The following is a 12,559-nucleotide window of genomic DNA, read 5'->3' on the forward strand; positions in this document are numbered from 1 at the left end:
TCATTGCTGCTTGAAAGGTAAAATATGTACACTTATGCATTAGAAAGCACCTATGCCCTGTCCAACTTACAGGGTGGTATTCCATTCCTCTTGTTTAAAGAGGTTACTATCAAGTTTAAACATAAATTGGGTCACTTTCTATCCTGTGTAATACGCACCTTAAAATCTGGTATCTATTTTTAGGACCCCTGGCTGGCTCAGTTGGTGGAGCATGCGACTCTTGATCTTGGCGTTGTGAGTTCGAGCCCCACGTTGGTTGGGTGTGAGATTACTTAAAAATAAAATCTCTTAAGAAAATTTAAAAAATAAAATCTGATATGCACTTTCAATTCATGTCTTCATATTTAGCCCAGACACATTTCTCTTCTATAGTGTTTTCATCCCCATTAAATCCACTAACAATACTGAAAGTACATTAACCAAAACAACCTGATTATCTTAAATCAGAATTTTTCATGCCAGTAAAATAAATTAAGCAATTTAATTGTTCGTGAATAAAGATCAGATGGAAAAATAGTTATTTTGAATGACTGCAAGAACTATATCCCTAATGCCCAGCAGAGTTATGCCTGGTACATAACAGAAAGTAATTCTGAATATTATAAAGTCAATATTCAAGGTGAGTGAAAAAGAGGGAGCACTTTCAAAAATGGATTACTCAGCAACTTCTTTATGTACCGATTCCCTAAGAATCTCACATTGACACCGCCTTTCTCAGTCTTGAGGAAATAAAACAAGACTACGTGGCTGCCATGTCAATTTAAAATACATCATGCACAGTGCTTATAATTCTTGACTCCTTAAACACAAGTTAAAGTCATTAACACAAAATCTTGCCTATTTCTTCTTTCTTTCCCCTCCCCCTCACTCAGCCCGACTCAGCTTCTCATCTAAATATTCTAACTTTCAAGCAGAATGTCTGGAATCCTTAGAATTCTTAGCACCTCCAGACTTCCCATGAGGGTATGAGATTTGTATTTCTGCTTCTTCCCTCTGGGGCAAGTGTTTTGAGGGGTACTTGGAAGTCACATTAAAGTAGGAAAAAACAATGAATCTAGGTAAATTCTTGACAAGTAAAATTCTTGAAAATTTCTGAAAGCAGCAGAAATACTAGCTTTCTGTCTTGCAAGTTTCTTTTCTGCAGTATTCTTCAGTAACATTAAATGGTTTCAAGAGATCTTTTAAAACACACACACAATTGGCTTTAAAGCCAAATTCTAACTTCACTTGCACACACCGGGTTTCCCAGACTAAAAATTCTGAAGTAGCTAAAAGAATAAACGCTGACTAGGAAGGGCAAGCCATCTAGTCATCAACCTCTAGAAAGTAAGTTTGTAAACTTGAATTTGCCATGGAACAGTGTGAATCCTGTGATTAAAAATTATATAATCCTGGGCTCTAAGACAAGCAGAATATCTATATTAAAGGAGAAAAGTGTTTTCCAGTCGTACCACATAGGGAGCATTGCATTCAGACATAGTATCTTGTATAAAGATTAAAATGGAAAAAAAAATGGGCCAGGTGAGGACAGCCAGCAGAGTGAAGGGTCTGGAAAAGATGTCATACAAGTGATGGTTAAAGGAAGAGATTTCCAGGCTTGCATGTAATACAGAAAATAGATATTTTTCTATATAGCTCCAAAAGGCTACATAAAGATCTGGAGATAAAAGATTTTGTTTAATGCAGGGAAGAGTTGTACACGAGTGAGAGGTGCAGCCATGGTAAGGTAGTGAGCTCTCTGTCACTGACAGGGATCAAGGAGAATGCGTATTACCATCTTTCAGAGGTGTTGCAGAAAGAATTCCTGCTTTAAAGGGGGTTTGGATTCTCTAAATGACCTCTAAGGTCACACTCATCTCTATGGTTTTCCATTAATGCGTGTTAAGCTAGCCCTTCTGTAAGCTCAGACAATAGAAATTCCCAAACATGAAACTGAAGTTACAGATTCACACTAAATTGTTCTTTAGCGCCGTTTATGTTATTTCTCCACGTAATTTCGTTAGAGTGAGCATTTAGTAAAAACAAATTAAGCAGACAGACATAAAAGTTTATGTATGTGGTAACTGTGTAAGTAGCTACATATATTCTTTTCTAATTTGACATTATCAATTTAATAAGTATTTTGTCAAATAAATGATTTCTAAAACCACGAGGTTTTGTTTTAATCACTAAATTAGAAAAAAAGACAATCTTAGGGTATAGAAAACATGTCAAATTTAGAAAATGCCTATTTTTATTTGTTCTCTTTTTTGAATCACCCATAAACAAGAGAGACTTATACACAATCTTTTCTGCACAACCTTTTCTCAGGAAATCTAGATACTGAACTTTAATGATACAATGACAGAAAACAACTGCTATAAAATACTGTGCTGTTGATTATTTACCACCAACTATTTTACATATTAAACAAAATAGCTGTAAACAGGAAGCTGACCTAATGCAAGTGCATTAGCTGAAGGGGCACAAATCTAATCCACTAATACTCATTCTATGCTCATTGTCTTTTAGCTTGAGAAAGGTAAAATTCTAAGGAAAACATTGCATCGCGTCTGTCTTGCTAGCAAATTCACTGTTACATTGCACTGTTTAATTCCTACCCATTGTCTTCCTCTTTATTGCCACACCATTATTATCAAAATTTACAGCTTGTGAAAAAAAAGATAAAAGGATTGCTAATGCTAATCCTGTTCTATTCCAGCATGCCCTTAGAAACTAACAATACATTAACCCTATAACATTAGCCTGAAGGAACCATTTGCTGTTTTAAAACAGTGAATATCAAAATACCAGAAAACCACTTAGATGTGGCTGCCCTTTCAGCTTTATTAATTTAGGCAAAATGACAGGTTAATTTATATGGTTCACACCTGTCAGGAGCAGAGTCTTTACTAATTCAGTTTACACTGACCAGGAGATCCTCCCTCAGGCTAAAGCTGAACTTCAACCTATTCCTGAACAGAGTGTAACACAAACACGTCACCCAGATTTCTATTGAGACGGTCCCTTAGAATTCCACAGGGATCGCATACCACCATGCAAGGGTTCAAAACAGATGCAGAAGGAACACAAGATCTACCCATTTGGTAGATTAAGCATTTGGTAATCAAGCTACCTGAAGGCCAAAGGATTGTTTTCCTAAATCTTTTGCCTTTAAAGTACTCCCACTATTCCTGAATCATATGATAACACAATTTGAAGAGCGCTTTATGCCACATAAGAAATGATTTTCCTTAATACCATCATAAACATTGTCCTTATCATCAATCACTCTTGAATATATGGAGAGTTTGCCCCTCTCACTCAAGCTTTAAACAAGCAGAAAGAAGGCAAACTTGGTGTTAAAATCCACAAGGGAAATACAGCCTTTGTGTTCAATGTTTGCAGGAAGTACAATGTTGTCTGTTGTACCTTTCCCGGGAGTAGAAGCACTGCCCTATCTCCAGCATCGACAGAGGAGTTCCAGCTAAGCAGTACCTACCCTGGGCTGGGAATGAGACCATAAAGAGTCTTTAGATTTTTTCCATACTTGCTCGATTATTACAGCACAGTTTTACTACAGCCAAAAAGATTGTTATTGAAATCTCAGTCTTTGAAAAACGACCCATATCTTCAAGGAAAACCACAGAGTGTGTTATTTGACAAATCACCATAAATAATGACAAAACACTACAAACCAATACTGACGCTACTCAAGCAAACGTACAAAAAGATGTTTCTGTTAACTGTCAAGAATTATATATTCCAGATAATATTTTACACGTTTAGACATAATTTTATGGATTAACTCTAAAATAATCATGATTGACCAAAAAATCAGAACTACTCCATTTCAAGGCAAAGACTTTCGACCCAAACACACAAATAAACCATTTAACCTGCGTTTGCCAGCCCAACAACTGTGAGAGCAAATATAATGTTACTGACCCAGTTTTCTAATTTAGTCTTTGTAATTTCTGAGAGCAAAAATTACGCTCAATTTAAGTATCATTTTGTGTGTGTAGAAGTGTTGTGGAATATAAAGAAGTACTGATGAGAATAACATGTTCCACATGATATTTTTTTATTTCTGGCCAAGTAAGACAATGAACTCCAACCTAAAACAGTAAAAAACTAAGCAATGTATTTAGAAACCTGATTTAAATTTGCCAACCTCATCTTTTCCTATATTTAGCATATTTTCTCTGTGTGCATTTACATAATATTTAAAACCCTGTATTAATTTATTTATAAAGAAAAATAAGTTAAGGCCAATTTAATAACAGGCTGTCACAATGCCAAACTGGTGTAACCTAATGCTAGCCCTTCAAATATAGTTTCCCATTCCACCTCTGTGTACCACCAACAATCAACATCAACATGCAAGATCTGTGGTATTTTCTAGCTTCTACCTTCTATGTCAATTCACTCATATCATCAGGTCAAAGAGAGGAGTACTTAAAAGGAAGAAAGCGATTCATTAGAGATGCTGTATTAAGCTGTATCTGAGCCTTTGGCTAGTATGAATTAATACAATATAATTTTTTTAACCATCTCTAAAAATTGACAAACCAGCTGCGGTAGGAGCTACAATTTGGCTCTTCTGTATAGTAAGATACAGTAGAAATACTAACTCATTAATAGCCATTATTAATTGTACCTTACGATTCTCTAAGTTTTGGGGTGTGTATGTTTTCTTTTGTTTTTAAATAAAGTTGCTTTTGATAAATCTTTGCTCGTTTCTCACCAGCTAAGATAAAGTCAACAGGCACATCTCATTTTCTCAAATTATTTGAAGGAGCTCCATTAACTTGTCACCTCCATTAACTTGTCACCTCCATTAATTTGTGCTTTTGACAAATTCAGCTTTTGAGAAACAAATATAGCTGATCCTTTTTTCTTATTTTTACAAACATAACTTACAATTTTAACTTTATAGGAAAAGTAAAATAAGCAAACAGATAAAAATCACCTGAAGCATCTCTAAGGAAGAACATAATAATCTGAAAATGACATGATGACAGAATTTCACTCTGAAATGTCCTCATTTTTCAACGCTTTCTAGGGAATCGCTTCCTTTGGATTGAGAGCACCAGCACACTTCCTCAGCAGCTGAAAGCCTTTTAAAGAACCAGATAAGACACCACTGTACATCTGAACCTCATATAAAACAAAAACTAATAAAATGGCAACTCACCAGGCTTTCTAAACACACAATTAACCTCAAGCAGGAACAATTTTCCACATCTTTCCTACTGAAAAATATTGTAAAGGAAAAACAGTTAAAACATGCTTTTACTTAAAAGCTTTTCTCGTACTAATATTTAAAAAATAAAAAAAGGTCCAGCTCTCCCTTATGCCTTCCTTCACCAAGAGAAACAAAAAGGATCACAGACAATATTTTTAAAGGATATTTTATTATATTTCTGGGTTTTGTTTCTAAGGCAACAGTTTGCGAATTTAAAAACTAAGATTTTCAAAAATTCTAGTAAGACTTCCCAATATATTTTAGTATATATTTACTTAAAATAAATTTCTAAAACAGGCATGGGCAGAACACGCTTTTCAACTCCATGTATGTATACAACTATTCATAGAACTATAATTTGCACAAATTTGAACTTACACTTCAGAACCTGAATTATAAAACTGGGAAAGATATTAACATTAAACTTACTAATATTCATTCACAACTTAAGTATAAAAGTCCTGGTTAAAAGACTCGTTTTCTGATCAACATGTTAACTCCAAATGTTTCAAATTCACCCAAAAATTAATAGAGAGCATTTCCCTATTTAACACCACACCAGCATCAATCACCAGCATGTTTTGTGCCACTACACAAAAGAAGTCATCTTCAATATTTCAGATAGACAAAAATTCAAAACAAAATCCAACCAGTGTAAAAAGATTAAAGCCTATCCTTAGGCATTTCCTTAGGTATACATTTTAGACTTTTACATTAGTAATCCAATTATCATTAAGCACATTAAATGAAAATAAGCTCCTAGGACAAGCAACCGAAGGTAAAATGTGTGCATGCCAATATATTTAATGATAAACCAGCTTGAGATTTTTATACTCTTGTGGGTTTGGGGATGTCGCTGTTTGGGATTTTTACCCCCTTCTGCCACAAGGTTGATTCATGAATGAAACCCCACTTCAATATCCTCTTTTCTCTCACTTACATGTATGCTGGAGAAAGTGGAGTTGACCTGGATGTTTTAAGCACAGGAACTGGGAATTTCCAGATAGCAGGAGAGCTCGTTTTCCATTTCAATGGCATGTTGTCACCACGGTACTACAATAACAGTAAGCAGCGTTTCCATAACAGACTACCAACTAGGACTTCCATTCCACACTGTACTGACACAGCAGCGGCTGCCGCGAAGAACAAGCAAGCGATCCTGCCAGTGCCCTTACACCGATGCCTCCAATCTGTAAAATAGGGCTGCAAGGTACCTCCTTAAATCCTCCTGTCCCCTAAAGCAATATGATGATTCTATCGTTCTAACTCAACAATAGTGCCACCTCGTTAGGAAAGCGTTGACTGCAGTATATTTTTTTTTAAGACTGCACTGTGCAGACCACACAATACAGCTTTATTTAATAAAAGCAGCTGGGGTTTTATTTTGTTGTTGTTGTTTTAAGCTTGCATTACCATTGTTCTACCTTAACGGGGATACTGCAGCACTGTACTATATTCTGCACCTATTAACCTGATTTCTGACCAATAGTAGCAGGAAAAAAAATAGATGGGTTTCATATGAAAATGAAACAACATACCTACTCAGAATACACTTGTCATCCTCTGAACATTCTTCTTTGGAGCTGCAACAATACAAATGGGATATAAACCTCAGCATAGCCTTAGGCCACAGCTAATAGAGATCAGTGACTAAATTCGGCAGCCCGCTTTCCTCCTGTGCAAGCTCTGGCCACACAATACAAGAATGCCATTATGGGAAAAGCCCGTTTAAAAAATGCCAGTCTCTCTCTGCTTTCCAGTTAGAAGAAGGCAAAATGTAAGAACAAATATAAACTGCTGCAGAACTCTGCACGTTCTTCTAGTGGCTTCTGATTCAAGTTGCTCTCCTTTCCCTATTCTTATTTCCAAGCCAAGCCGGGATGAGCAGAATCTCATACATTTACAACATGCTGTGGTAACACGAATATCACTCTGTCTTCTGCAGCAGAGAAGTACAGAGTAGCGTGCTCTTAATAGCAGTCCTCGGAGGGACGCTATCAACAATCTAATTCAATGCTGCCCTCCCCTTCTTCTCTTCCCCCGTAACCCCCTCCAGCCCCCTCCCTCCTCCCCCCACCCTCAAGCAGCTCACAAATTGCCTAGAGGAGAGACCAATGCTGCTGGCCAAGCAGGTGTCCAGCAGGGACCATTCCAAAGCTCAGCGGCAGGTCCGGTAACCTCTAGGGGTTAGCGACTGACAAGGAGATTGAAAAATTCAAGCTGCTGTCAAAGGCAACTTGAGGTATTTCATGAAAGCAGTGGCAAATACATGGTTCATCTATATCGTTTTAAAATATCGCCAGAAAACAGCCTTGTAAGTGCCCCAAAAATGACTGGGTGTTTTAAGTTTCTGTTTAAAGCACCAAACTCACAAATTTTCTACACAATTCTAAGAAGTGAAAATAGGAGAGGCTGGTATGACACTGAACTCTTTATTTACAGGCTGAAGAATTTTATTTTATTTTTTTAATTTATTTTTTATTGGTGTTCAATTTACTAACATACAGAATAACCCCCAGTGCCCGTCACCCATTCACTCCCACCCCCCGCCCTTCTCCCCTTCCACCACCCCTAGTTCGTTTCCCAGAGTTAGCAGTCTTTACGTTCTGTCTCCCTTTCTGATATTTCCCACACATTTCTTCTCCCTCCCCTTATATTCCCTTTCACTATTATTTATATTCCCCAAATGAATGAGAACATATAATGTTTGTCCTTCACCGGCAAGTAGCCATCACTAAACATCTCCCTTCATAGCACCCTTCTACATCTACCTAAAAACAGAATTATTCCGCCTTCACCAGTACAAGCTCAGTAAAAGCAGACCACCCTTCACACGGAAGCCACTACCTTTAAAAAAAAAATCACTGCCGTGACAAAATTCATATTTACTTTCAAGTCTGTATGCAAACAATAAACTCGCACTTCTAACTTTAGTAGCTGGCTTTCGGATACTCTTTCCAAATTATTCCTGGTTTTTAAAAGATTGAGATTTAGTCCCTTAAGAGGCTTTCTCATTTGCATTCAAAAAGCACAGATGAATGTTACCATAGGAAGCAACTACTTTCAAAAATTCCACAATATAGGATTTAACATACCAGAAGTACAGAGTGAAATTAGCTAAGGAAATCACAAATACCTTCCTTTAAGAAACGCGTCAATATTCAGGCAAAAAGCATTTTCCTATGAAACCCAACCATACATGTATATGCAGTATACACACACACTACACACATACATGCACCTATGGAGAGAAAGCTCATTTTGAAAGACTGACCAGTAATGCATAAACTTTATTAAACAGTAAGCAGATATCAGCCATCACTAACTCACAAATAATTTTTATTCAGTCGATCATACAGAAGCACCCCAAAAAAGCCCAGGCAAGCAACTTAAAAAGTTAAATTATATTTTGTCTTTTTAGTATCCACACACAAAACGGTCTCATAAAAATCTCAAAGGAAGCAGAGAGAGGAGTATTTATTAATACCTTAATGAGCAAACTACATTTAAAAGGTTTTTTTTTTAAAAAAAGTACCACTAATACAAATAAACCATAGTCACGTTCTCATTCATTCGGGTAATATAAATAATAGTGAAAGGGAATATAAGGGAAGGTAGAAGAAATGTGTGGGAAATATCAGAAAGGGAGACAGAACATAAAGACTCCTAACTCTGGGAAACGAACTAGGGGTAGTAGAAGGGGAGGAGGGCAGGGGGTGGGGGTGAATGGGTGACGGGCACTGAGGGGGGGCACTTGATGGGATGAGCACTGGGTGTTATTCTGTATGTTGGTAAATTGAACACCAATAAAAAATAAATTTATTAAAAAAACCAAATAAACCATAGTCAATATTTTACATTAGAAGGCTTTGTGTAATAACTCTTAGCAGTTATGGGGCAAAAACAATCAGGTACAACAATCAGCAGTGCCAACTTGCTGGAAACCTCCAGAATAAAATACACACACACACATATCAAGTTTGGAATGTTCCATTCCAAAAACGTGAATCATTGTCAAACATTTACAAATATAAAACAGCTACAAATTAGCTGTATGTAGCAAGAAGGTGATGTTTTAGGAAGTTCAACCACTTTCCAGCTTAGGAGAATATTACAAAGCAGTAATTGCAAATACAACTTCTGAAAACAAAGATCCCCAAACCTCTATCAAAACATGGAAAATAAAGTATTTCACTCAGTCTGTAGAAAGTCAACTCAACATTTATGAGTGGGATATAGGGTAAATGTAGACTTTTTTAAATCTCTGAGGGGGTAACCCCCCACAAATAGGTGAAGATCATTTTATTGCAGAGGTTCTCCAGTTATTATTCTTCTGTGAACAATCAACTTAAAAAAAAAAACATAATCTTTGTCTAAGCTCAGGCTCCAAAGAAATCAATCAGTACCACCAAATCATCTATGTCAATTGCCAGGGTAGATTTCTCTTACACTTAATGTTTACAACCTGCTTTTGTGGCCCTCCAACAATGGTAATATTGGCTCAGCATAAAAAGAAAATAAGACTGCTTTCCCTTCACACCACCCTCAGCACTCGTAAAGACCCCAAAACCCTAAAAGTTTACATCTGATGATGAACATTTATTTCTATTCAGTTCTTCTGCTTCAACAAATTGCTAGCAGTCATTTTTAATTATCTCTCACAAGTAAACAACTATGCCAAAGGCTTTAAAAATAATTCATTTAAGTAGAAATATAGTCCATGAAATCTACTTTATACTATTAATTTGCTTAACAACAATGTTCTTCATACATCATTTAGAAATAAACTTCAGCCAGGTAAAATCACCCCAAATACAAATTAGCAGAGTCCAAATTAATCAGATTTTACTACCCTGACGGCGACTCCAGTAGTAACTATCAACTGTAATTACCATTACATTCTGGAACTGAAAATGTTTTCACCTACAGAGTGATAGGGAGAAAATGATTAAATGTGTATTTTAAATATAATTTTATGCAGGCTCAGTGTCCCACTACTTTAATATTTAGACTGGGAAATGTCAAAAACCCTTGTTGACTTCATAAGAAACACTGATTTCATTTATAGAACACTTGGTTTCTATTATGGACCACTGAATAAAAGAGGACAGAAAGACAACATACACAAGAGCTCTTCAAAGCATTTTAGGAACATTAACTAATCACTTGAAAATACCTGTGAAGTATGTATTTCAGAGATGTCATAAACAAAGGACAATGCTGGGACTTGGCCAAGGCCACAAAATGAGGCATTCTTGGCCAAATCTTACAATGCAGAATTCCCTGGTTCCCAACGTAGACAGAGGAGATTTTTATAACTTAGAATTCTTACAATTTATATTGCTCAGTACCCTCACTGTACAGATGAAAGAACTAAAGCCCAAAGACATTAACTTGCCGAATGTCACACTGCTAGCTAGCAGCAGGACTGGAACTGGAAACCAGGTTTCCATCTGCCAGTCCAGGACTCTCACTCTAGAATTCCTGATGTCCCTTCTTGATGAGACTTTTCCTTTGGATATGTGTTTCTCTGTGATGTGAACCACATTCTGTACGTATCTCCATGTATTCTAAATAAACAAGCATTACCAAGAGCTCCTTATTCTTCCAATTATTGTACGCTCAAAGATAGAAATGAGAGACAAACATCAAAAATACACAAATGTGCTCAAAGACCATTTGCAAGATCTTCATTTCATTAGGTATTTAAGTAGGATGAGGGAGAAGAAGGTATATAAAAATTAAGCCAGTTATAGTATGGAAGAGAAGTGAAATACGCAGCTAGGAGCGGGATTTTTTTTTTTAATATAAATGTTTCTAAAGAACTCTACAAAAAAAATTTAACTCAGTGGCTGACAGTTACAAACTGTTCTTTAGTCCTATCACTCCATGAAAGGAATTGATGAGTATGTCACATATCTGACCTCTCTGGAGGTCCGAAATATTTGGACAGTTCAGGAAATACGGAGATATTTCCCTGATATTCCCTAAGAACTGACTTACCTTCTTCTTGCAAGTTTTGGTGAATCCTGTGGTTGGTACAACCTGAGACTAATAGCACTGACCACAGTTTGTGTGAGCCGGCGCTGTGTAATCTTCTCTTCGGTCCTGACAACGTCTCCTCGGACTAATCTGGGATATCCATGAGTATTTGTGTTGCTCTGAAGATCCGCCAAATTGTGTGCTCTGTTATGTTCTACCAATCAGGAAGAGTATTTGGATGGTGACCAAGTAGAACTGTTAAACCTTTTAAAGCACATGAAAACTTGACTTCTCCACAACAGACTAAAATCCTTAATATAGTTGGGCACCTTATTACAGAAAGCAGAACTGTTCACATGAATGGATACCTACACACACGCATGCACGTGTTTGTGTGTGTGTGTGTGTGTGCGCGCGCGCGCACACACATCTCCTTTGTTTCAGGAAAAATGAATATCAATTATGTTAAAATATTTTTTCCTAGATACTCATTTATGTAGCCTTGCTAAAATCAAAATGGAAAATCCCAGATGTTTCTCAAAGATGACTATGTTGGAAAGCCATAATTTCAAACCTTCTCTAAGTACCCTTCTCACCTGTCAATTTCCTTAATGGAGCCGTGCAGGTCCTTACAGTCCCACAAAAGATTTACATCTATGACTATGTCTTGGATTAGTATAGTACCTATCTCCTTCTTCACAATATAAACAAGTACAAAAACACAATTGTTCAGGCACATACTCGTGCACATGTGTGTGTGTATATGCATACAGAACTCTTTCATGCTGGCAGGAGCAAAGTGAAGGGAAGTAACTCTTCCCATCTTTAACATTTCCAAAAGAAAGGAAGGATACTGAGCTTTGGGGGAGAGGAGGCATAGAACAGTAACAAGTGGGACTGGTAAGTCAGGAAACAAAAGGAAAAGGGACAAAGGGAGAAAACAGAAAGGGCAAGGAGGGGAATGACAGGATGGAAGGAGAATGAAAAGCCAGAATGGTAGTGGTTCCAGTATGTGGCAACTTTTGTAATTGGGGGTCAGATGGATGAGGTTCTGGAGCTAAGTCAGGAGAGCAAATCCAGGAGGACTGGTGCAGGTGACAACAAAGGTCCAACTTTTGGGGAAATCAACGACCCACAGATTCTGACTACCCTTATTCTCTCATTACAGCTGAAAACAGGAATTGCATGAATGAGAACTTTAGAAGTTTTAGCCTTTCCTTCTTATGTTTTCTGTAGTATCTACATTCTAGTAAAATCTGTAAGCTTTTTTTTTTTTTCTTGGCTACCCCTGGGTGCCTCATTCATACATGATTCCCAAATTCACATGCCTACTTTGACAGGCACAGACTA

At 36.9% G+C, this 12,559-nt stretch overlaps 1 protein-coding gene across 18 annotated transcripts in view; it reads right to left on the reverse strand.

The window, feature by feature from the left end:
- Nucleotides 1–12,559, reverse strand: part of KLHL13 (kelch like family member 13) — a 211,204-nt gene that overhangs the window by 62,609 nt on the left and 136,036 nt on the right. Inside the window, exons 1-2 of one of the 18 annotated variants that reach the window (XM_049107454.1) lie at nucleotides 6,766–6,782; nucleotides 6,168–6,280 (exon numbers count right to left, since the gene is read on the reverse strand). The exons of 14 other annotated variants lie outside the window; for them this stretch is intronic. In XM_049107454.1, the coding sequence (XP_048963411.1) occupies nucleotides 6,168–6,265 (98 nt within the window). In that variant the 5' untranslated portion in view covers nucleotides 6,266–6,280; nucleotides 6,766–6,782. Of the gene's footprint in view, nucleotides 1–6,167; nucleotides 6,436–6,765; nucleotides 7,176–11,230; nucleotides 11,368–12,559 lie in introns of those variants that run through there. 3 more of the 18 variants (XM_025431329.3, XM_025431323.3, XM_035711918.2) reach the window with 3 other exon arrangements.

Source organism: Canis lupus, chromosome X (assembly GCF_003254725.2).
Source record: "Canis lupus dingo isolate Sandy chromosome X, ASM325472v2, whole genome shotgun sequence".
Lineage (NCBI taxonomy): Eukaryota > Metazoa > Chordata > Mammalia > Carnivora > Canidae > Canis > Canis lupus.